The 23,592-nt window shown below is 45.7% G+C and overlaps 1 protein-coding gene across 3 annotated transcripts in view; it reads right to left on the bottom strand.

Moving 5' to 3' along the window:
• Positions 1 to 23,592, bottom strand: part of Esrrg (estrogen-related receptor gamma) — a 524,413-nt gene that overhangs the window by 306,174 nt on the left and 194,647 nt on the right. For 2 of the 3 annotated variants that reach the window (XM_013519877.1, XM_013519883.1), the window contains one exon: positions 21,827 to 21,957. The exons of the other annotated variant lie outside the window; for it this stretch is intronic. In XM_013519877.1, coding sequence (XP_013375331.1) covers positions 21,827 to 21,861 — 35 coding nt within the window. In that variant the 5' untranslated portion in view covers positions 21,862 to 21,957. The remainder of the gene's footprint in view (positions 1 to 21,826; positions 21,958 to 23,592) is intronic. 3 annotated transcript variants of the gene reach the window in all.

Below are 23,592 nucleotides of genomic sequence, written 5' to 3'. Positions count from 1 at the left end.
TAAGAATCCAGATCCACCTCACTCCAAAAATCACAGTCTTAACCCTTGTGCCTTTCCTGTCATCTCTCCTGAAAAAAAAAGAGGAATTGGGGGATTAAGCAGTGGCAAAAACAGTCAACACCAACATATATACAGTGAGGCCTAAGTAGCGGTTATAAGAAAGCCATGTCCTGAAACGAGGCCTCTATGTGCCAGCAGTACACACACATGCACACATACACGCAGCAACTTGATGAGCATCTCCCTGCTGAAACTTTGAGCGCAGCCCTACAATGTATTCACGGCAAGGTGCCATTAGGGCCAGGCTCACTCTGAGCGCTCCCAATTCGTGGGCAGATTAGAGGGCACATTAATAACGCAGTTAATATGAAGTGTTTGGAGCCCGCACCCCGGTGACAAATACGACTCAGCCGAATTTCCTGACCACTGAGGCCACGGAGAAACAATTTGGTAGATTTCATCAACAGTTCTAATTATGTTCCTGTCAGGTTGAGAACGGAGTAATCCATAACTGGGGTACTCAGAGACACTGGCACGGATGGGTAATTTATGCCCAAGACACGGGGGCCTTTCGGTAGCTCGTGCTCACAATGCTTGACTAACAAGTGGGTTCCAAAAGGGATCGATGAGGGCAAACACCGCCCTGGGGCAGCAGGCTTGTCGGGGGACGCCCACGAGGTGCGATGAGGTAACAGCTTCTGGAAAGTCTCGTTTAAACAGACATCTGCAGTCTTGGAAACTGAGTCGCTAAGTTTTTCTTTTTTTTTTTTTTTTTCAGCTGCTGGATTTGAGCCTGGCCTCTTGAGAGGATTTGTGGGCAGACTTTTAAGTGTGACAGGAGGGAGGCTAAAGAGCCGGGGCCAATGAGCAGTCAGCTCATGCAATAGATTTTTTAAAAATAACAGCTCAATCCTCAGACAGCATTATCAGCCGAGGTCCGAGGATGCTGGGCGAAGGAAGGGGGAAAGCGGGACCCTTTTATGAAGCTATAAATAATGTGCTAATGGAATGTGCACAGGAATTGTTAGGAAGCACAAACTGAACTGTCACAAGGGCCCTCAACCCTGGGCACGGCCCTGGACTGCACGGCACAGCTGGACATGAGCAGGGGACAGAGGAGGAGAAGGAGAGTGTGTGTGCGTGGACAGGAACACAGGACGGAGTTTGGGTGATTTCCGCGGAGATCTACACTGAGGCGCAGCTCCCATCTTCCCGCCCCAACAGGATGGTTATATGGAACGTCTCCTTGTGAAATATCCCAAAGCATGAGGGGACCAGGAGAGGAGCTGCTTCTGGTGTTGGATGTTAGGTTTTTTTAAGAGTTAAAAACTGGTGATGTTAGCAGAGACTTGGTTATTATTACCGATCAGTTGTTAATTAAAACAAAATGAGGCTTCTTAAACGTTCAACACCTTATTGCAAATTATGCAAAAAACACAACTAATTGCATTATTAGCAAAAATTACATTTAAAAATAGCTTCACACAAAGAGCTAAAATTATCTAATCTCCACTCGCTTTTACCAAATGAAGCCTGGGGAGACAGTGCTCTGGGGAACACGTGGGTTTTCCTGCTTCTCATTCAATAAGGTACACTTAGGCATTATTACAGATATTAATAGAAACAGTAAATTGATATTTGCCATTTGATATTTCTTAAAGCAAAGGAGTAGATAAGAGATTTGGATCATTCTTATCCAGTACAACATGATATGCATTCAGATGATGAATTCTTGATCATCTACACAGCGTCTTCTCAGCAGTGAAATGAGGACAAACAGGGCTTATTATTGCTAAAGGCTTCTTAGGGCTTGAGCTGTGGGGTCTGGACAGAGGTGGGGTGGAACAAGCCCTGAGTATGGTAAAAAATACGCCCACACTCACAAAATGCAGAGGAAGGATCAGAAGACCACCGCCCATTCTTTTTTGCCCCCATGATCGTCCTGCCTATATGTCACCTGCCGTATTTGGACTGATTTTTTCTTCACCCTCACCGCCTTATTTTTAAAGCTACCACCATCTCTGCTCAGGAAAAACAGCTATCTCATCAAAAATAAAACACATAAACAAAGGGACACTTCTGATTCCATTTCAGGGAATTCCTTGCTCAGCGTGGGCTGGGGTTGCTAAACTGCCTGGTCGTTCCTTGTGACTATTAGTTTTGGCCAGGTTCCTCTGGTGGGAGGGGAGCACTGGCATTAGTCTCCTAATCTGAGAGCGCAGGAGACAGGCTCCCTGCTGAAATGCCACCCTGTTATGTAACTCTTTGCATAAGCAGTGATGGCCAGAGGGACCCTCTCTGGTGACAGCACTGGCCACGGAAGCCTGCGAACTAGCTTGCCAAATGGTTGCATTAGCCAATCAGCTGGCCCCTCTCATAAGCACCAATACAGAGGCTAGAGAAGATGAGGATGTGTCATTTTAAAATTCCTTCACTGCCATCGCACTTACTTACCTTCATCTCATTCTCCCATGGGGCACCCAGCAAGATTTGGGGGTGTCAGAGCAGCTCTGAACTTCTGAAAGGAGACAGGCGCAGACTCTTGTGGTAGGGGACATGGCTGGTGAGCTCCAGACCCCTCACGTGCTACCTCGAGGCCCCACACCTGATTAGCCCAAGCTGCTCACTTATCTCCTGCAAGGCCCTGCACATTGTGAATGTTCTAAACAGTACCTGTGGATTGACCTTTTCGGGGGAAAATTGCATATTTTATCAAAAGAACACTTAAATGTTATACTTCAAATTTTATGAAAGAACGACTTGACCACACAGTACATTAAAACTGTGTAATTTAAAAGTAACATGGAAGGGGAGAAAATCCATTTGGTGCTAAGAACACAACCCTACAATCCGCAGCGTGGGGAAGGCAGCTCCAGGGCTGCGTGCGTGGCTGGGAACCTCAGGGCAGTCTCTGACACAGCCTGTCTACTCTCAGTAACTCCAGGGCAGGTGTGTGTGCAAGCAGCGGCCTCGTGGTATGGGGATGCTTGCTGCTTCTCGAGTGTGATCATTCTTCAAAATCTGGACTCATTGTTTCCATGAAAAATGTGACACACAAAATTAGCCAATTAGTACCCTCATATGTGCTTCTTTCTTCTGTTCCTAAAAGGAGGAGCCAGGAGGCACAGCTTAAAGCTAAGCTTAGGGGACAGAAAGACGGTCTGCCTAAACCAAGGTGGTGGGGCCAGTTACCAAATTTCTCCCAGTGCAGTCGCCCCTGGGTGCGTGCACTGCCCCTGCGCATCAGATGTGTCCTTTAGCTCCTTTGCCAGGGACAGCCCGCCAGCGGCAGGTGCACACACAGCTGTACAGGATGAGCCAGTGGCAAGGACATGGCGTGGGTAGCTCGGGCAGAGGGTGCAGAGCAGGGTGACCCCACGAGTGTCTGGAATACACATGGAGACCACATTGGCCAGCTAATGGCAGCACCAAGGAAAGACATGAAGGACCCCGACAGTTCCTGCTTTGTGAGCTACACAACTGTGTGCCACACGGGTAGAATCAAGGGCGGCCGGCAGGTGTTTTAGGGTAGATGTTGGAATGAAAGGAGGGCGATTAACAAAGTCATAGTCCGAAGGCAAGGACTTGCAAAGGCAGAGACAGGATGCTGTGGGCGCAGTGGGCAGGTCCAGCTTCAGCCCACACGGCTGGTGGCGCCAGGTAGCAAGTGAAGCCTGTGGGACCTGAGCAGAGAGATCCAGGCTGGCACGTGCAGCCGGACACTGCACAGACACAGGCTCTGAAGTTCTACTCACAGAGAGGGTTGACCATGGGTGGGGGCGGTTTGGACACAACATTGTCCAAGGAAAGGGAGGGATTCAGCCATGCAATTCTGACGGCTGTGCAAGCCAAGGGCTAAAGGACTGTCAGTAGGAGAAGGTGACCGAGGGGAACAAAGGTCCATCAGATGAGTGTAAGGCATGCTGGCATGCTGTCACACAGCAGGAGGCTGTAGACAAAGACAATGCCCCTTATTTGAAAAAGCTAGAAGAGAGGGTTTTCCGCATTGCCACCGTAAAGAATGCATGTTTGAGGAGAAAGACATGCTTACCCTGATTTGAATATCATAGAGAATATACATGCATCAAATATCACATGGTACCCATAAATAAGTATGACTTTATGGTGCTGTTAAATAAATTTAATAGCAATATCTTTAAAGTAAGGAATGCATTGTTAAATCCAACAGAGAGCTGAAGAAGGCGAGTCTGAGAACAGCTGATCGCATGGGAAGATGGGAGGGCACCTGGCCCTCAGGGACAGAGACCAGAGTGAGGACCAGGTCGCAAGTGGCAAGGGGTGTTCTGGGGGCAATGAGGTAGACAGCAGCTCTGTGAAGCATTTTTAGGAAAAAAGCTGGTGGTGAAAGAGAGACCTGAGCAAGGGAGACAGCTCTGGGAGCAGCCATCAAAGCATAGGGAAGTTTTGGATTTGTTCGCTTTACTTTTGGAACTGGGAATCCAGTGTGTAAATACATAGAGAGACCGACAGAATGGAAGCTTGGAGAAGATCGAAGGATTGAGCTTAGCCCCCGGGGGCCAAAGACGCCAATGCTCTGTCCAACCTGACCACGACAAAGAGTGTCAAGATGAGCAGCAGCGTGACCACGTTCCATCTCTTGAAATAACTTCAAGCTACCAGGAAGGGGAGTCATTTGAAACAGTAAAGCAAGCCAATAATATCTAAGGCTGTGGTATTTATAATACAATATTCAGTGAAGGGACTTGGCTAGCATGATGTTTGGTGACGTGCAAACAAAACTGATTTATTGGCGCTTCCTTCTACTTTTTAATCCTGTTGCTCTGAAATCATGTGGGCCTGCCTCAACAGAGTCACATTATCTCAACAGGCAGTGTTTGTTTAAAAGGACGTGTTTCATTACGTGTTTACCTCTCCAGCAAGTGGAGTATTTTAGGAGCTCTGGGTCCTGCTTACACAAGGCGAGAGAAGCAGCCAACGCTGCCACTTTAACAAAAAGCTGAGATGACAGGCTAGAAATATACTTTTTATCATTAGCCTGATTTTCAAAGCTAATAAAAATAATAAAGATAACCGGTGAAGTTTGGAGATGTTAAGACCCAGCTCAGATAAATTCACAGCAAAAAATTTAGCAACAGTGACAATGAAACACCCTTTCTTGCCCTCAAGTCTCCTTTCGAGGATTCTACTGTGGCTTTGTTCTGCAGGAACCCTTTCCGTTAGTTTCCCATAAGTGGACTTCAGGCCAGGGACAATGAGATAAAATAAAATCAGGCTGTTCTCCCACCAGTGAGTTTAAACCTCCCAGCAGTAAGTCATTGAGTGTAACTGCACTTCCTTTATTGTTTTATTTTACTTTTGTCCCGTTTTGATTTCTACAATTACAGGCCTACCAAGACTGTAATCTCCCAGTGGAGGCCGAGCACGGCACAGTGGGGTGACCAGCGAGGCCACGGGAAAGCTTCGCAGCCCTCGATGCTGTCTGAAAGGGGCACGGCGTCAGTGGGTCTGCCTGCCACCAGCCATTTCTTCTCCGCCTGTGAACCATCAGCAATATCAAGTGGTGTGGCGGCCACAGGATGAGTCGGGGCGGTAGGCTGAGCCCAGCATGCGGGCGTTTTGGCTGATTTAAAATCCTCGTGCAGCAGAATTAGACACGACAAGACCACGGCAAAGAGGGAAGCTATTACCCCCAATGAGAGCAGGGAGAGGGCTGAAATTGCAGTGAGTGGCAGAGACAATGGGGAGAAAGGAGACACATGACTGAGAGTGGTCATCCGGGATAGAGCAGCCTGCTGTGGTGTGTGCATGTAGAGCACATGCAGACACACGTGTGCACATGTATACACACATGTACACACACATCAGATGAAAACAGGTGCTTCCAAGTGTCAGCTCTGGACAGGTGAGGCACCTACCCAGAAAGCTTGCAAAAAGAATGAATACCAACTAAAATGAGGTGTGACCGAGCACTGGTCCAGCCACAGGTACAGATATGTGTAGGACCATAGAAATCTCCCATTTTTGGACCCTAACACTGTACTCTCCGGCAGGAATTCATGTGCTGATACAGAACCTCTGCTACCATAGGGAAGAAGCAGAGGCCTCTGGTTTCAGATGGGTGAGTTCCAAGACAGCGAGAAGCCACTGGGTTTGTGCCTGGAGCCCAAAGATTTCCAGTCACCGGGTCAAGAGCCTTCCACCTGGTGCTGGAGGAGATGCACGTTCCTGGTGTCCTGGGGATTCCTCAGGGATTCAGGTGGGAAGGGGACTATAGAGCTACATCTGCACTGTACAAAAGCAGCTGCCAGTTTCATTTAGGATGTTAGTGTAACGTGAAGGGATGCGATCTACAGCACTGCACAGGCCACTCTGGAAAGCCGTTAAGAACAACCTCTCCCAAAGACAGTGGTGGCCAGATGAATACTTGAAGCAGCAGGACCGCAGCGGATGGCGGGGTGGCCTTGTCACAAGCCGCACTCTTATCTCACCCCGGCCTCCAGGGCCAGGGGAACTCGCAGTTGGGAACAAAAGACACAAAGAACCCTTTGGGAAATGGACAGGCTATTTTGTCTAGGTGCAGCAAATCAGGCAAACATCACTTTGTTATTAATCTTCACATCTAAAATGAAGAAAAGAAAATACCTGACATGGAATTACCAAAAAATAAAAAAACCCTGTCCACTAAAATGATGTCAAGCTTCTATAGATATTTTTATTTTTCAAAACTAAAGTAATCCTTTAATTTTTTTGTTTGTTTGTTTGTTTTTTGTTTTTTTTTTTTCAGATACCGGGAACTGAACTCACGACCTTGCGCTTGCCAGGCAGGCACTGTGCCGCTGAGCTAAAACCCAGCCCCAGTAATCCTTTAATTATAAAATAAATTTTGGCCATTAGAGAAAATATATCCCTCTAGAAGTTTGTTGCCAGATTGGAAAATATGAGGCTAGAAGATATTTTTCTCACTATTCACACTGGCCAGAGAGACTACGATAAACACAGGCATCAGCCGACAAAGATAGGCGTCAGCCCACAAACACGCAGCAAGCAGAGATCGCTTTCCATGCAGAACAGCCTTACTTAGGACATTTACTCTGCAAACCTATCCATCATGGTTAGTTCTGTACAAGGGCTTTAACTTCCTGTTTTGTCCGAGCTGAATTTGTATCCTTCAACTGTGGCTTCAGAGAAGCTGATTCACAGTTCAGAAGGACATTGGTTACAACTGGGTCCCAAATGGGTCTGGGGCATCTCATCCATCCTGTGCATGCGTGGCTGCTGCAACCAAGGGACCCCATTAGCAAAGAAGGGCACAGTAAGCCTGAACCGAAAGCTATTGGGAGGACACACCAGGACGCTGGCCACGACAGCACAGGCTAAGGTCCCATTTGTCTTCAGAGCAGTCAGGTACCAGTATACCTATGCTGTCACAGACTCTATTTCTGTCTGCTCCATCGTGTCCTTAAAGCAGGAGGCAGATGTACTCTTTGCTTGGACATGCAGCACCAGACTGCCATCTGAGACTCCAATTAAGTAGTATGTGACACGCCTCCAAAGCAACCCAGTCAGAGCTCAGCCTGGCAATCTACCGAGTTCTAAGTGGTTTCCACAGGGAGACACACACCATTGTCTCGCCATCAGCAGTGAAGCAATGCCACTAATCAAAGAAGCAAAGGCACTATGGATTGCTGGTACAGATCTCGGAAGAAGTAAAAGATTGCTGAAAATTGCTTTAGTGCCTGGTGTGCCCAATGACATGAAATACATGGATACTGGGATGTTATTCTCCTTTTAGCTGGTAGGATTTCCTAAGAGCTCTCCAAGCTGGAATCTGGACTCATACCTATGAAATATGTACCATCAAAGAATTAGTGACTGTGAACAGATACCTGTCCAGGTTCATTCTTCTTGCTTTAAAGGGAAGAAAATGTTCCACCTTATTCCAAAATCACAATGACCAAGCAGCCATACAGAACACCTAGTTTTACAGCCCAATCACTGACAAATAGGAGGTTAAGGAGACAGATTCATTTTCTAAAAAAAATTTTACGCTTCTTTAACACTCTCCAAAGTAAGACATTAGGAAACACAGTTTTGTTATGTTTTATCAGAGTTTTGTGAGGTTTCTGCTTTGTTCTGTTTTGTTTTGCTTTGCAACCACCTGCAGTAAGCAGGGAGTTTCAAATTGTGATTCTATTAACAAATGGAAGACAACATTCTCCAACAGGGCTTTACAAAATATTCCATCAGCAGAAGTGTTAGGCAGGTCGGAGAGACTAACTTTTCCAAGGTATTAAATTAAAAGACGTTGAATTACGTTAAATGCCCTGCACTGAATTGACATTTCCCCCTTTTTTAATGCAAGCTAAGATTGATGAAAAATACCACTTATCTACATTAAGGGTCAAAATCTCTCACAGAAGGAGCCCCTGGTTCAACACATGAGAGCAGAGTCAGTCTTCCGTAATCCAGGGACCAGGACGCGGATCACATTCTGATGATCCCATTAATGGGGGGATACTCTGCAATCACGGAGCAAGCAAGGCCGCTAACAGATTGTGGGGCTGTAACATCAATTTCTTAAGTGCATTTAAAGGATTACAAATGTTAGTCCTGGCTGGAGATTGAAACACCTATGGAGGTGCTCTGCACCGCATTACTGTAATTGGGTACCTGAATTAATGCCATTTCTTCTGATGGGTGAGTGGAATACATTGGTATTAAGACTTCTTTTTGCAATATTTCACTTTCCCATTCTTTCTTCCTTTTTGGTTTCCTCAGAACATAAATCTGAAGTGAAACACCTCTTTTTAATCCAGAGCACTTTAATTACAGCCCTCAGGAATGCACACATTGTCCTACCTCAGGAGCTGTTTGGGTGCTTTCTCCTTTAGGCTTGTTATCTTAATGTGCTCGATGATGAAAATACAATTCTCTTCTTAATACAAAGAAGGGGATGAGGGCGGGGAGGAGGGAGAGGAAAGATGCTTCCGCTTCCCCTTCCTCTCAGCCAGAGAACCTCTTTATGAACACAAGACAGCATTGGAAATTCATTACAGGACTGGGGAATTAAGAATCAGATCCTCCAAAACCTCATTCTCTCTCAGGTCAGTTCAAGTAAAAGTTCTGATTAGAGAGAAGCTGAATGGAAGGGTATTGCCTGGAGATTTTAAACTGTAGCTTAGGGATTCTGAGCTTCTCCCCCACCTTTGCTGCCATGCAATCCCTTAACCACAGGAACCCTGCGGAACGCCGTACCCTGCTCCGAGCCCAAGGGTGCTGACTGCAGGTGAATGAAACCCCTCTCCTCCCTCGGGGCTGAAGGATCTGCATGTTCTACCTTGTTCAGTGACCGTGTTCCAGTCCCTCTTGCTGCTGTCCAACCTGCATGCCCAGTTCTAGCCTCCTTTTGATCACTGAAACCCACCCAGCTTTCCCCCACGAAGGCTGCCTGCCCTGGACTCTACCTGAGCCTTCGCCTCAGCTCATTTCTGCTGAGATGCAACCCTATGGCACCTTTTGACTCTGCAGTGCATGAGCACCATGCACCATCACACTCAAGCCAAGCGCTCACAGACACCACTTTCTATGCGCCGGGACTTTGTCTCACTCACTAACATCATTGAAGTGGCCGTAGTGGTACCTGGCACAGTTTAAATATTTGTTTAGTTGCACTGATCTGAATTTTTGCATGGCTGGTTATGCCTAATTATTCAGGTCTTGGGCAGAATGCTTTCTTTACTGTAGACTTGTAGATGACTCCTAGTCTGAAGTGACATGTTCCTTATCCCCTACCCATGTCACTGGCTTATTACTTTGCTTATCTTCCTATCATTTCTCTGCATCTGAAATATTGCATGTATGCATATACATAAATCATATGTGTATACATACGGTCACTGTCTTCTTCCCCACTGTAGTATTTTAAGTCCATGAAGATATGAGAACACAGTGTTTCTGTCTGGTTCTCCTCAGTGCATTCAGTGGATTTATTTTTAGATCAGCACTTGGCATGTAGAAATCCAGGAACCATGAATACTCATTAAGTGTGAGTGAATCTAGTTCATTCAGAAGTGGCCAAACACACAAGAGCCCTTACCAGAGCAGTTACAGAGGACATGAACTTTCTTGACTTAATTTTTCTGATAGCAACAAAACAATCTAAGTGATAGAAGGAAAATGCACATGTGGTGCACCTTGCTGCACCTGGAGGAAAACAGCGCTGCTCACAGCAATTGTCCTGGGCTGTGGTCAGGAGACACGGAAGTGCTGGGAAGAAACATCTGACTCAGAGCAGAGCCGACACGGGAAGAGCTGGGAAAGAGGTGACACCTCTTCGAGGTGCTTTTTACCTCTCCCCTTCTCTGCCCATGCATGGCACGGCAGGGGCCTCCAGGGAAGGACCTGACTCAGTTTTTGCCTCCTGCTCTGGAACTTGCCGACTCACCCTGTGCTTCTGTCTGAAGTCAGCACTGCATTAGCTCCAGCATTTGCTCTATCACAGAAGCCAGCAGGGTGAACCTGCAGCGGAAAAGCCCCAGTGCTAGCCCTGAGCATACCTCCCCTGCCCAGGGCAAGGCGCGCCTGCCACCCCAGTGCTGCTCTCCCCATCTCTGTGTGGAAGGGTGCAGGCCTTCCTGCTCTGCGCCAAGATGGAGACGAGCCACCTGTTACAGGTGGGACGGAGGCATGCCCCAGAGCTAATGGGCTCTGGGTTTGGGTGCTACATTTGAGGAAGGGGTTGGAAGATGATGGCTCTGCATTCTTCGAGTGCCTTAATCCATCAGTCAGAACCTAACTGGATGGTACTACTGGGTTGCTATGGAAACAGGAGATGGGACTAACAGAAGGGACTGGGGCATGACCTTGGGGACTGTATCTGGTCTGCCCTGCCCTTCCTGTTTGACTCTCTCTACTTCCTGACTGCCACAAGGTGAGCACTTTCCTTTGTGCTGCCCTTTCCACCATGATGGTCTGCTGCACCACAGCCCAGAAACAAACAGAGCCAGGTTACCATGCACCGCACCCTCTGAAACTGTGAACCAAAGGAAACCCATCCTCCTTTCAGTTGCGTATCTATCCTTGTCACACGGACCTGAACAACGTGCAACAAGCGGCTCTAGGGACAGCTTTCTTTTTTACAACTGAGGTTCAACTTGCTTGATTCCTGATAGTACAAGTCATTAAAAAACACAGTAGAAAATTTCAAACATACTTTAAAAAGAACATTTAAATTACTCATAACCCCCAAATCCTTAAATAACTACTTTCTGCTTCATTTCTTTCTAGTCTCTTCTCTTTGGACATCTTCACATAGCTAATACCTTAGTCTATATTTAGTTTTCAAATCAGTTTTTCCCAGCTTTCTGTATTGTGGAAATATTTGCAAGTCCATACTAGAAGTTTGATAGAAGACCTGGGAGTTAGAGCATTTGCTTGGCATGTGCAAGGCCCAGGTGTCATCCACAGACACATGCGTGCCTGCACACACACGCACACACAGGTTCACACTTCTTGATAAGTATTTTGAATAGGAAAGATTATTTCATGATAGGGATTTATTGCCATGTAGCTAACAGTGTCTTATAATAAACTATTAGGTTATCTAAGATGCTGACATAAATAGAGAAAGGAATGCATATCTTTTGTCTAGAGGACTTTTAAACTTTTTCCATAGGTATCAGGCAGTATTTCAGGTATTCTCTTGGCCACAGGGTCTCTATCTTCACTTTTCAGACTTGCTACCAGCATAGGTAGCACAGAAAACAGATGCCCCTGACTATGTGCCCATGAAATGTAATTCACAAAAGAGGGTCAGACAGGACCTGGCCCCAGGGTGGTAGCTTGCTAATCAGAGCCCTGGTCTATATGTCTGATTAGTTTCTCAGGGTGTCTATAAGTGGGATCGTGGAGAGAAATGATGTGAATATTTTTAAGACTTTTTATAACCTTCTGCGGTCTTACTCTTGGTTGACTTGATTTCTCACAGTAACAAAAGCACTGGCTTCATAACTTAGCACACTCCTGACCCAGGTAATGCTCCTCAGACGGGTGGGAAAGGGAAGCCTGCATACAGCTGAGCTGACCTTACATTCTTTTCGGTACCTGCCCTCTGGAGTTCTCTGCAAAGACAGACTTTTCATGCCTGATTCAGACTCAGAAAGCAAGTTTCCAGGAGTACTGATTACGACAGTACAGGCACCAACCAAGAAAAAGAGAGAGAGATTCTTGAATTCTAGAGGCTCTGACAACACCATATTCCTGCAAGTAAGGAATTCAGAGGTAGTTGCCAGAAGGGTGATTACTGCCCTTTTGTTTCAAAATGAGCAAGGCACGAGTGTTGCTGATTTTGTGTTACGATGACTGCTTAGCCTCGGAAGGCCAGGCAGCAACGGGGCCCGTTAAAGTACATCAAGCCCAGCTGCCCACAGTTCCTGTTGCGAGGACTCTGGATTACTAATGTCTGAAAAAGTGCGGGGCTGTAAACATCTATCTAGAGTTTTCAAGTAACTTTCATCTCTTCCCTGTAAATCTGCTCACATGTGGCATTATGCTCCAGTTTCAGGTTTACTTAATGAAGTGGACAGGGGTATGGCGCCTAGTGGTCATTTGTGTTCTTCTCTGCAGAAAGGGACTCTCAGGATGTCCTCCAGGGGCCCATGATCAGCATGAGTTAGCAGGAATGGGGAGGAAAGGGACACATTTTAATTCCTAAAGCGACTTTCTTCCGGGGACTCTAAGCACCCTCGGTCCACTGTCCTGTTCCCTCCTCACTACACAAGTACACTCCTTTTCCTGCCACGGTCAGTGACCATGGGGCTGGACGGTCCTCCTCATTTGCTGCAATCCAGGGTCTGGGCTGACGGAGCACTTTTCCTTATTCTTAGGTGCAGTCTCTCTAGAAATCAGACCTGTCTGCATCCGCAGTCCGACTCTGCTTCCAGGCTATATTCAACCCCGGCTGAATCTGCTCTTTATTCTCGGCCTCTCGGTCAAGCATCAAGACTGCTGAGCTGACGAGTTGAGGTCCACAGTCCGACCCTGGGCACACAGCTGGCCAGAAGCACAGCGGCAGAGGGCTGGGCCGCTCTGTGGCAGAGCATCCGCTTAGCACACGCAGGCCCTGCGTGCCATCCCCAGCACCACGCACAAAAATAAAGCACTTGAGCAGCGGCAATGAGCTCTCACGATGAACCTCAGAACGGCCTGAGGTTCAGGGAGCTGGGGGAGACACTGTGTTCTTGCCTCCTTTCTGGAGGGGCTATTTTCAAAAATCATATGTATTGGCGTAGGACGATACTATTTCTCAGCCTTGGCACGGTTAGCACTTGGGCACAGGTGATTCTTTGCTGTTGGGGGCCGTCCTATGCATTGTAGGAGGTTTACCAGCATCCCTGGTTTCTACCCAGCAGGTGCCAGTAGTGACACCTATTCGTGACAACCAAAAATGTCCCCGGACATGGCCAAATAGCCCCTGGGTTGGCAACTGAAAGATGGTGAGCCAAAGACAGGAAAACGTTTGCGCAGTGTGTCTGGATGCCTCCAAAGGCGGCAGGTGGACAGCCCTGCTAAGCGCCCGAGAGCACGGAGCCCCCGCATAGGCGGGCTTCCTCAGCTTTCTCTACCTGCGTCTCGAGCTCAGCAGTCAGGGAAAGCCAGATCTGAGTTTCTCGACTTTTTTTTTTCTTTTTTGACTCATTAGGTCGCCCTGCTCAAAATGATTTACACATAGATAATTAAACTTAAGCCCCGAGGACTAGTTAACTGTTTAGCAGTGTATACATTTCATAGAACCATTTCCATACATCTAGTTTTAAATTCATTAACAAAAATTAATAGCGTGCCCGTTCTCTGCGCGCGCAGCATGGCGCTCCGGCACGCTTGCTAAATTACCCCTCTCTATCACTCCTCCCACCGGCTCGCGGACAGCTCAACTCTGCAGCCCCGGAGGCGCTGCCCACCCGCCTGCAGCACGGCTCATGTTCACCACATTCAGCGTGAATCACTGACTGAGCTTCAGCAGATATTCATCTTTGTTCACTGAGCCCCCAGAACCTCCATCCCCTTTGGAGACCAGTGCACTCACCCCTGGAAAAACAGCTAAGCAGCATTTAATAGGCAGCATTCGATTCGAATATGCATTAGAAATATATATAATTTTTACTGATATATCTTTCATCGTAAAGTCTTCTGACTGCCCTTAACTAGCTTGTATTTTTTCCCTTCGTGGCATAGTTTATGATGAAAATTCCTCTTTGCTATAAACTACCTGTGGTCCATTATCTTTTTCATTCTGAAGCCCAATCTGAAATGAAAAATCAGTCAGTAAATTTCTTTGCTTTCAGCTCGTTGCCATGTTTAGGTAGATTTTTAGAAATTTTCTGTAATTTAAAAATGATTTTCTACTAGAAAATAATCTTCAATCACACCTCACCAGTATTTACCATGTTCACCAGGGCTCAGAAAGAGAGGCTGAACAAATTCATTGTTTACACTCGGAATCCTAGGTGGCCCGGGCCCACGAAGGTAGCACAATGTGCTATATCTTTCGTTCTCAGAACTTATCTTAATCTTAATAACTAGCCAGACAACCGACTCCAGAGACTCGGGCTTATCAACTGGAATTCGTCACATGGGCCCCACAGAAGACAAGAAATTCATTATATCGCAATGCTATACAAATCATTATCTTTCAATATTTAAAGGTATGCATTCAAAAGCCAGGGTAAGACTTACTTATTTATTTATCTTTTTGTGGAACTCAGATTCCACTGGTTCCTATTAAATTTAAGAGTAAATGAACAGAAACGCTCTTGTGAGCTATTATCTGCAAACAGTTTACTCCCGGGAGATCAAAAGGATTCTTCCTGCTTCCGCACAGCCCTGGCTACCAGGAACAATCTGAACACTCACTTCGATGCCGATTATTGAGGAAACAGATTAATAGGAAAATAAGGGTCCCTGGGAATGAAATCTTGCAAAGTGCCCATGTTCCCATTGAAATTTCAGGGTCTTCCACTGAGAAAATATCTGCATTCTTGCTCTTCGGATCACACTCAATACGACGGAGCACCGAGCTGGCCACATCATGCCTTTCCCGTGTCATGCTCCGGGTTAAAAATAGGACGCGACTCTAAACAGCTCACGTGGATAGCTGTCTTCTTCGGCAGCAGGGATCTTATAAGACTTCCTGCTTTGGTAGATGGGTTGTTACAAATATTTCTAATTACAGTTTCAAAATCTCATTCTAAATAAATGGAGAGAGGGAAAATGAATGCACTTTATTTTCCATCTTTACACAAGATAAGATTTCTTTTACCAGTTTTATAAGATATTTTATTATGTTTATAATGAGCTAAATATTTTTACTGCAACTTCAAGCAAATATATACACACTGTACAACTCTAGGTGGCCAAATAATCAGCATCTTCCAGACTAGTATTTTCTTTCAAAGCACTCTTCTTGAATTTTATTGTTTTCAAAAGAAATGAATTGTGAAAATATTTCTTGAGCGACAGCTAAGTTTTCACTTTTTACCTATGTTGATGATCCAAAAACGCTAATAAATGCTACCTACTACCTTTCCTGTTCTCCAGAACAAAACATTCATTCATCAATAATGTTAGGATTTCTTTTTTCTTTTTGGTATAGGGAATCAAACTCAGGACCTTGCACTTGCCAGGCAGGAGCTTGTGCTGCTGAGCTATATCCCAGGCCCATGAGGGTTTCTTTGTTTGAGGTGGGGTCTCACTGTGTTGTCTAGGCTGTCCTTGAACTCCTGGACTTAAGTAGCCTTTTGCCTTCAAATTCATAAGGATTTGGGTAGCTGGGATTATAAATTTGTACCTCTGTGTCCAGCCAGAATTAATTAATTAATTTACTTTTCAGTACTGGGGATTGAATCCAGGACCTCGGCATTGAGTTTTATCCCCAGCCCTTTTATTTTTATTATTAGAAAGGATCTCACTAAATCACTAAGTTGCCCACACTGAGCTGGAACTTCTGGTCTCCCTGCTTCATATTTCTATAGTGCTGAGATTACAGGTGTGCACCACCACGCTTGGCTCTGGCTGGAGTTCTTAATGCTAAGAACTGAGGGCTTTCAGTGAGAGGACCATTGAATTCATTCACATTTGCATCCTTACAAGAGATATCATCACTGTCCAACTCTCCATTGATAAATTTCAAACCAAAACTTCAGCTAGAAATTGCACAAGGTCTGAAAAGTCCAAGACTTAAATAATCCTCCCATCTCTGCTTCCTAATTAGCTGGGACTACAGGGCATATACCACAGCATGAAGCTTTTAGAGGTGCATTTCCTGATACTGTAGTGTGTGTAACATTATAGATGTAAAGTTCAACACGAAAGGAATATATATTTTATATGTCATTTACCTAAGAATTAAATTTTCTGTAATCCATAATAAAGACCCTGCTGTTTTCCAAAACGGGAATGAGAAAGATGGACAATGTTGATCATAGAGTTCATATTTTTCACTGTGTCAACTAATGAAGCATTTATTAACCTACAAAGAGATTCAAAAGATCTCCAGGAAAAGGAAATATATCTTAGTTAAGAGAAGTGATGAAACAGTACTACTGCATCTTATCCAGACTGTCATCTGATGAATGTTCCACCTTGTCTTAAAGATATGGACCTTTGGATATCTGTATCTAAACATGAAAAGTTGTTTTGTTTGCACAAATAGTTGATTAAATAGTATAATAAATGTGAAACTTCACCAACATGATCAGATAACATGATGGAATCATATTTTTTATGAAGTGCTCGGCAAGACTAGCAAGAAAGTTTAAAGATCTATGCCTAATTAGAAAGATAATGTTTTGTAAAGAAGCAATCATGACACTTTGCAAGTGTCCATTCATTACTACAAGCCATCCATTCTGAATCAGCGTCACCTTAAATGTGATGTGCATTTGATTTTTTTATTTTCCATTTGGCATCAAAATCAATTTTGGAGTATAGACACTCCTTGTTTAACAATTGAGCAATGCTCCTGCAGTTAGGTCATTAAGTGAGTTGGTCGCTAAGTGAGGAATGGTATACAGTATGTACATTGCAGAACATTGAGACGGTCAAAGGAAACTCCCACTCGGTGACTTTGCTATTATTTGCATAACTCTTCCATGCAGGACTGTAGTGTGGAACAAAACACAGAATCACAGTACTGTACTGTAGAAGAAGCCACCATAAGGCTGTGCTGCCACTCACATTCTGGCTCCTAACTCTGAATGCAGGTCCAAAGCCCAAACAGTCATTAAACAGGTAGACTGTTAAATGAGGAACAACTGTACAGCAACTTAGTGAAGCTTTATTTATGGACAGAATGCTTATGTCCCCTTTAAATCTGCATGTTGAAATTCTAACCCTCAACGGGACAGTATCCACAGGTAGGGTATTTGGGAGCTACTGGTATCATTAGGGTGCAGCCCCCATGGATGGGTCAGGCCCTGGAGAGAGCAGAGGGTTGCACGCTTTTCTGCCGCATGAGGATACAAGATGTCCACAGCCCCCAACATGGAAGTGTGCCCTCCCAAGAGCCCAGCTGTGATCTCAGGTCTTCCAGCCACCATGGCCAAGAGAAACACATTTCTGCTGTTCATAAGTCGCCCAACCAAGGTGCTGTGCCACTTGCCAAAGTGTGCATCTCCCCCAACCCAGCTAAGGATCCTTTTACTTTTCTTCCTGAACATTACAGAAATAAACAAGATCTGTCAAATATATATCAGGCAACTGGTACACAGGAAGAGTTAAAAAAAATAATTACCTGATGGGGCCGCACCAACATCAAAGTGAAGGAGCGTAAAGAACTATCAAGCAGTCAGTCAAAAAGAGGGAACCTAGATCTTGACTAGGGGGCCCTGAGGATGGACAGTGAGACAGAGGAGACACCAGGAAACAAGCAGATGAACCTACTGCTGCTGAGAAGTTTATTGAACAAATAAGTAATGACTCTCAAGAAAGAGGACTTCCAGAACTGCTTCAGAAAGTGGCAAGAATGATGGGAAGAGTGCATTCAAAGCGAGGGGAGGATTCTGAGGTGAGGTCATGGCAATAGGCCTCTTCCTGTAATAAGTTGGTTTAAATGGTTGAGATATTTGCTACTTCTCAGCTGAATGTCCTAGTCAGCAATCACAGTTCCTGCACACAGCTCCACTCCAGCTGCTCCATTCTTCCACCTCTCACATCTTCTGGTCTTTACTACTTGCCCCTTCCCCCTGCTCTGCATGCATACTTCCTGATCTTCCCTGGTCCCCTCTCCCAAAGGATCTACCAGCACCTCCTCCCTCTTTTCAAAGAGCTGCCCCACTGCCCGCTCTTCCTCAAGGAACTCCTGATGCCCCATATCTCAATACCAGGTCCTACAATGAGTCCCATGGTCTCTGGCTTCCACCCTGTTCTTTCATCTGTCTATATTTTGAGCACTTCACCATAATTCCTTGATTACATGATTACACTGCTTATCTATCACTGTGCATACATTTTTCAACATTCATGCTTTACAAAAATTTGTTTACACTGAAGAATACATGAGTCTTCTATTAAATTCAAAAGACTGTGATAACCCTGTACCCAGCCAGGATGCCGTGGGTTTGTGAGAAGCTTGCAGTCAGGCTCAGTGGCTGCTAGGATCCTGCTGTGTGTCCAGGGCTTTCCTCCAATTACCTCTCTGTGTCTTATTAGGCCGTAACCTTCTTGAGGACCAGGAGTCGTCTTAACCACCTCCATGCATCTCGGAGCATTTAACAAGTTCCTTGTAGCCACCAAGATGTGTACAGATGGAAACTCACTAAACTCATTGCAATGCAATTTAACTGACTGCCCAGTCTGAGGGTGCTCACCCTTTCCAGTTTGCATCTCAGGCAGGGGAGACAAAGAGGGCTGCACCTGGTGGGAAACTCATCATCTTTATGGCCCCCCAATGGTCCAGTGGTGCCCATTGGGAGGTGCCCAATGTCTTTATGGCATAGCTACCATTGGCTGTGTGGTGGTCGTGGTGATGGTTCATGGCTGACCAGTCACAAAGCCTAGGTCCCCAGAAGGGCTCTGTCCTTTGAGGAAGCCTGTACCAATAGAAAGCTCCTGGCCAAAGAGTCTGGCTTAGGCTTCACTAGAGGTCAACATGGGGCTCCATTTTGGAAGAATTTGTCATGTATAGATTTTCATCCTAAAGGAAAAGGTAACACTTTTCAAAATTACTTAGGACATATGGATAACTAATACAATACTTGGATTCAATACCCCGAGACAAAACCCTCCTACTAAAAGTTGGCTTAAATGATGACAAAGGTTGGGGACAAAGCCACATTCCTGCCAATAAAACAGCCAACAGGAGGCCTGCTGTGCTGGAGAGCTGATGCCAATGGTACCACGGTTAACTTGAATAGTGTGACTGGGGGCCAGACCCTGGGACCAGGGCTTTCCTCCAGTTACCTCGCTGGCTTCTTAGAACATCCTCCAAGGGTACCATTATTTTTCCACTCTACAGATGAGGAAAGTAAAAGTTGGAAAGATTAGAAAAACTGTAAAGCTAAGTTAGGCACTGTCACCAGTTGAAGTGAAGAAGTAAGATGCCCTTGTAACTCAGTGTCCATATGGCCAGGGTGGCATACGTCTGAACATGCGATGTGTAGATGGTGGGGTCTCCCCTGCATGTGGAACAAGTGTCCTTCACCCATCGCAGGGGCTGCCCCACCACCTGCTCCCAGCACAGGGACAGGGAGGAGTCCACATCCGGGAACCAACCCGATCCACCAGCTGCAAAGACACCACCTTGATGTACCCACGGGACACGGGACAGGCCACCTGATGGGTGCCACACCCTGGAAACCACCTGCAGGGCATGCCTCCTTCCCTGGTGTCCCTCTGTCTCTCTGTCTCATGTTACAGAGTCCACCTCCACTCAAGTTATGCAGAATAATAATGAAATCTCCTTCAGCACAGCCTGACTCACCTGAACCTTTCAGCCAGCCTGGATTTCTTCAAATGTCTTCTTTTTCTCATTATCAAAAAAGCCCACCTCGTTACCTGGGGCATTGTGTTGACACCCATGGATACAAAAGGATTTCTGTTTCTTCCCCTACTCCTATCTCCCTTGGGATTATAACCCGGCTGCTTTTATTTAAAAACAAATTCCATAAAAGGAAAATACAGGGTACAGTTGATACCCAGTATATACAGTAAAAGGACAAATGCATGACTGGATCCTAAGCTGAAGTAAAGGAAAATTTCCTGGGGAACATGCTCTTCACTTTCTCCTGTGGATATTACCAGTTGCTGAATCCATCTGTACACACGCACTTGTGTGTACACACATGCGTGCATGGGCACTTACACAGGATGAAAAGAAATGAATCCACAGGACACCAAGGAACCACATTCTGATCTGAAATTGCTCTGGAGCGAATCCACCTCTGACATCAAAACAGTTTGTGTCCGAAAGGGTCAGGGTTCAAGCATCCCACAAAATAGCAGCTTATTTAAAAACCAAATCCACTCCTTATTGCAAGTGGTGATATTTGAAGCACACACAAGTAAAACTAATTTAACCTTTGGAAAGTTCTCTCTGGAGAGAAGAGTCAAAATCCCTTTATAAGATTTTTAAGCACTGCAATTATTGACGAGGAGTATATTACTTCAGTTTTCTCTGATCAGGAAGAGAAAAAAAGAGAAAAACCCACAGGAGACATCAGCAGCTGTCAGGCTGTTTTCCAAATGCAGAAAGGGAGCTCGCAGTGGGCTTGTGCCAGTCTCCTAAGACCCAGTTAAGAAGCCTTTTTAAAATGCCTTAAAAAGCCAACTCATACATTAATCAAGTCGGGCCTCATCTATACTTACTGCAATACATCAATTACTATGTCTTTTTTTTTTTAAATAAATTCCGGTTGACAGCAGACACCTTATTAAGGCCCACTAAAATGATACAATAAGTAGAAGGCTATTAATATTGCTCTTTTCTCTCCCTGCTATTGTCTTGCTGTACTGGTCCGCAAACAAATTCAGGCTGCATTACAATTAATGCCAGTGGAACTCCTTCTAACGACTTCCAGCTTGCTAATTTTTTACGCTAATAATAAAAAAAGGCATTGCTATGCAAGAACGAGCCCCTTTTATCATGCTAGCATAGCATACCAGAGAGTGTCTGCTATTGTTCACATGAAAGACAATTAAACCCTGGGACATCAAACCTAAAAATGACAATCTGCTAACCAGCACTGAGCATTGCTGGATGCTCTCCTCTATTTTCTGAACTGGTAGAAAACAATTCTCTAATGACATTTCTGTCCTGGTCTCCCTGAACCACCCTTTGGGGGGGTGGGGGGGTGAAAGTTTAAAAGAAATATCCTTTACTGATTTATGCATCTCTGCTTAGAATTTATTAACTGTCTCGGGCCAATTTCACTTCAACACTCTGCCTGCAGGTTTCAATCCCAGACACATAAAAAGAAATGCACCAATATCTCCCACATAGTATCACACTTAAAAATAAACATGAAAAGTGTTCTTTAACATGCACACAATATAAAAGTCTAGAAGGGGAGAGAAAAATTTAATTCTGCCACTCTGCCTACTTCATTCTCTCTGGGGATCGTGGCAGTCAGAGGGCATTCAAAACATGGAGTGTAAGCCGGTGCTAATACTCTACAGGCCAGAGTCCAAAGACCAACCCCCCACTCCCAGCAGCTAAGGGTGCCTTCACCTAAATGCAAGCCCATTTACTAGGAAAACATCCCTCATTTGGCCTTTAATTATAACATTCAATGCATAAATATGCCCACTTAAAAATTCATGGATACCCTCAAAGCATTTTTCAATTTCTCACCGACACTGCGTCCATAAGCTAAGAAGAACTAACATGAATCAGGAAGTCCGAATAGCAACCTTGCCGCTGCCACCTGCTCATCGTGGGCTCTTGACCCACTGCTCTAACTCTCTCTGTTTAGATCTCTCCATCTGTAAAACAAGGGGAAAAACAGATCCTTCCTCAATGGTGACTGTAAAGGTAAAAGGGGCAGGTGAAGATAGAAGTGAAACCATTATGCATTGCAAGTAAAATAAAAATTAAATGAAGGTGTTGTTTTATCTCCTCACTGGAGTTGCACTGCAAGCTTTAGTTCTGATGGGCAGTGAGACCTGGGCTTAGCTAGACCTTACACATTTTTGGCACATTTTCAGGAAAGGAGCCAGGTACTGTCATAGGTTCCTTATATCTATTTTATGTCATCTTCACAAGCTCCTTTTGGGAGGGATGAGCATCTCCTGTGTACTAATGGGGAAACAGAGGCTCAGCGAGATTTAGCGATCTGCTTAGAAGACCCCTCATCAATGACCCGAGCTCTCGCCGCTGTCAGGGTGACTTCCGCAGTGCAGCGAGGTTAGTCAGGGCTCAGGTAGTCTGCGTGACATGCTGCCTCTCACACTCGCTGGTGCTGGGACTCTGGGCCAGTCCTTCACCCCTACTTTTTGGCATCCATAAAGCACAGACATTTCTCTCCTGAGCTTGTTTTGAGGAGCCAATAAATAAGTCCAGGTATATTACCAGTATCCCCCAGCACCGTGAGAAGCTTTAATATAGAAAAATAAAGCAGGATCACTTCTGCATCCAGCCGAGAGAAGCAACTCCTGCACTCACTCAGCAGATATATCTTGACCCCTGAGATAATCAAAGCACAAAGTTTACAGAACTATTTGTAAGATGCCAGCAGGAGACAGGCAAAGGCAGTGATCTCTGGGAGGTGAGAGACCACAAGGCAAAACAGGGTTGTCACAACATATCCTCCCTGGGACAGGCCCAGCTATGGATGGACTTGAAGCTAGCAGAGGCCATGGGCCGCCGGGGACCCAGGAGATGGAGCTTAGCGGCTCAGAGGGTAATGGCTGAGGCTTTCCGGACAATGCTGCACCACACTGACAGAGAGTCGTCTCCAAGCACTGAGGAGAAAGCTCATCAGCACAAGCGCAGGAGGAAACGACCCCAGGCTGAAGAATGAACTACTAGGGAAGGTGGAGGAGGAGCACTGGCTGGAAATGAGCCAGGATTCAGGGCCGATGGGGTGGGTGTGCAGTAAAGTCTCGACTCACTGGCAGGTCACCGTTGGCTCTGCACTAAGCCCTGCTCTGGTCCACCTAAACAAATCATAAAAGTAGGGTCCTAAAAAATCAAGTCACCTCACTGCAGCCCAGAACAGAGCTTGGGTATATTAGGAGAAATGCAACGTAGTCAACTTTCAAGAAAGGAAAAGTCTCAACATCCAGGAACCACAGGAACATAGGAGCCAAAGTGAGAAGACAAATCAGCCCATTGGCCCAGATGGCAAGGGTGAGCAGAGAGGACCTGCAAGCAGTCCCCACAGTTGCTGTGGTTCAGACACAGCTTCGGCGTGTCCCAAGAGCTTCATGGTACAGGACACTGGTCACTGTATGATGGTGCTGGGAGGCACACGGGCGCTGAAGAAGCAGCAGGTGTCAGTCCAGCAGGGGTTGGTTGGGATCGCTGGGGTACTGCATGTGAAAGGGCTAAAGGCCTACAGGAGGCTCCAGTGGGCCCTGAGTTAAGCTCCCCAAGTGGAGCTGTTATGCAGAGCACCC

Source organism: Chinchilla lanigera, unplaced genomic scaffold (assembly GCF_000276665.1).
Source record: "Chinchilla lanigera isolate Chin_1 unplaced genomic scaffold, ChiLan1.0 scaffold00005, whole genome shotgun sequence".
Lineage (NCBI taxonomy): Eukaryota > Metazoa > Chordata > Mammalia > Rodentia > Chinchillidae > Chinchilla > Chinchilla lanigera.
The sequence above is the reverse complement of the archived record's forward strand: the minus strand, read 5'-3'. Positions and strand labels throughout refer to the sequence as shown.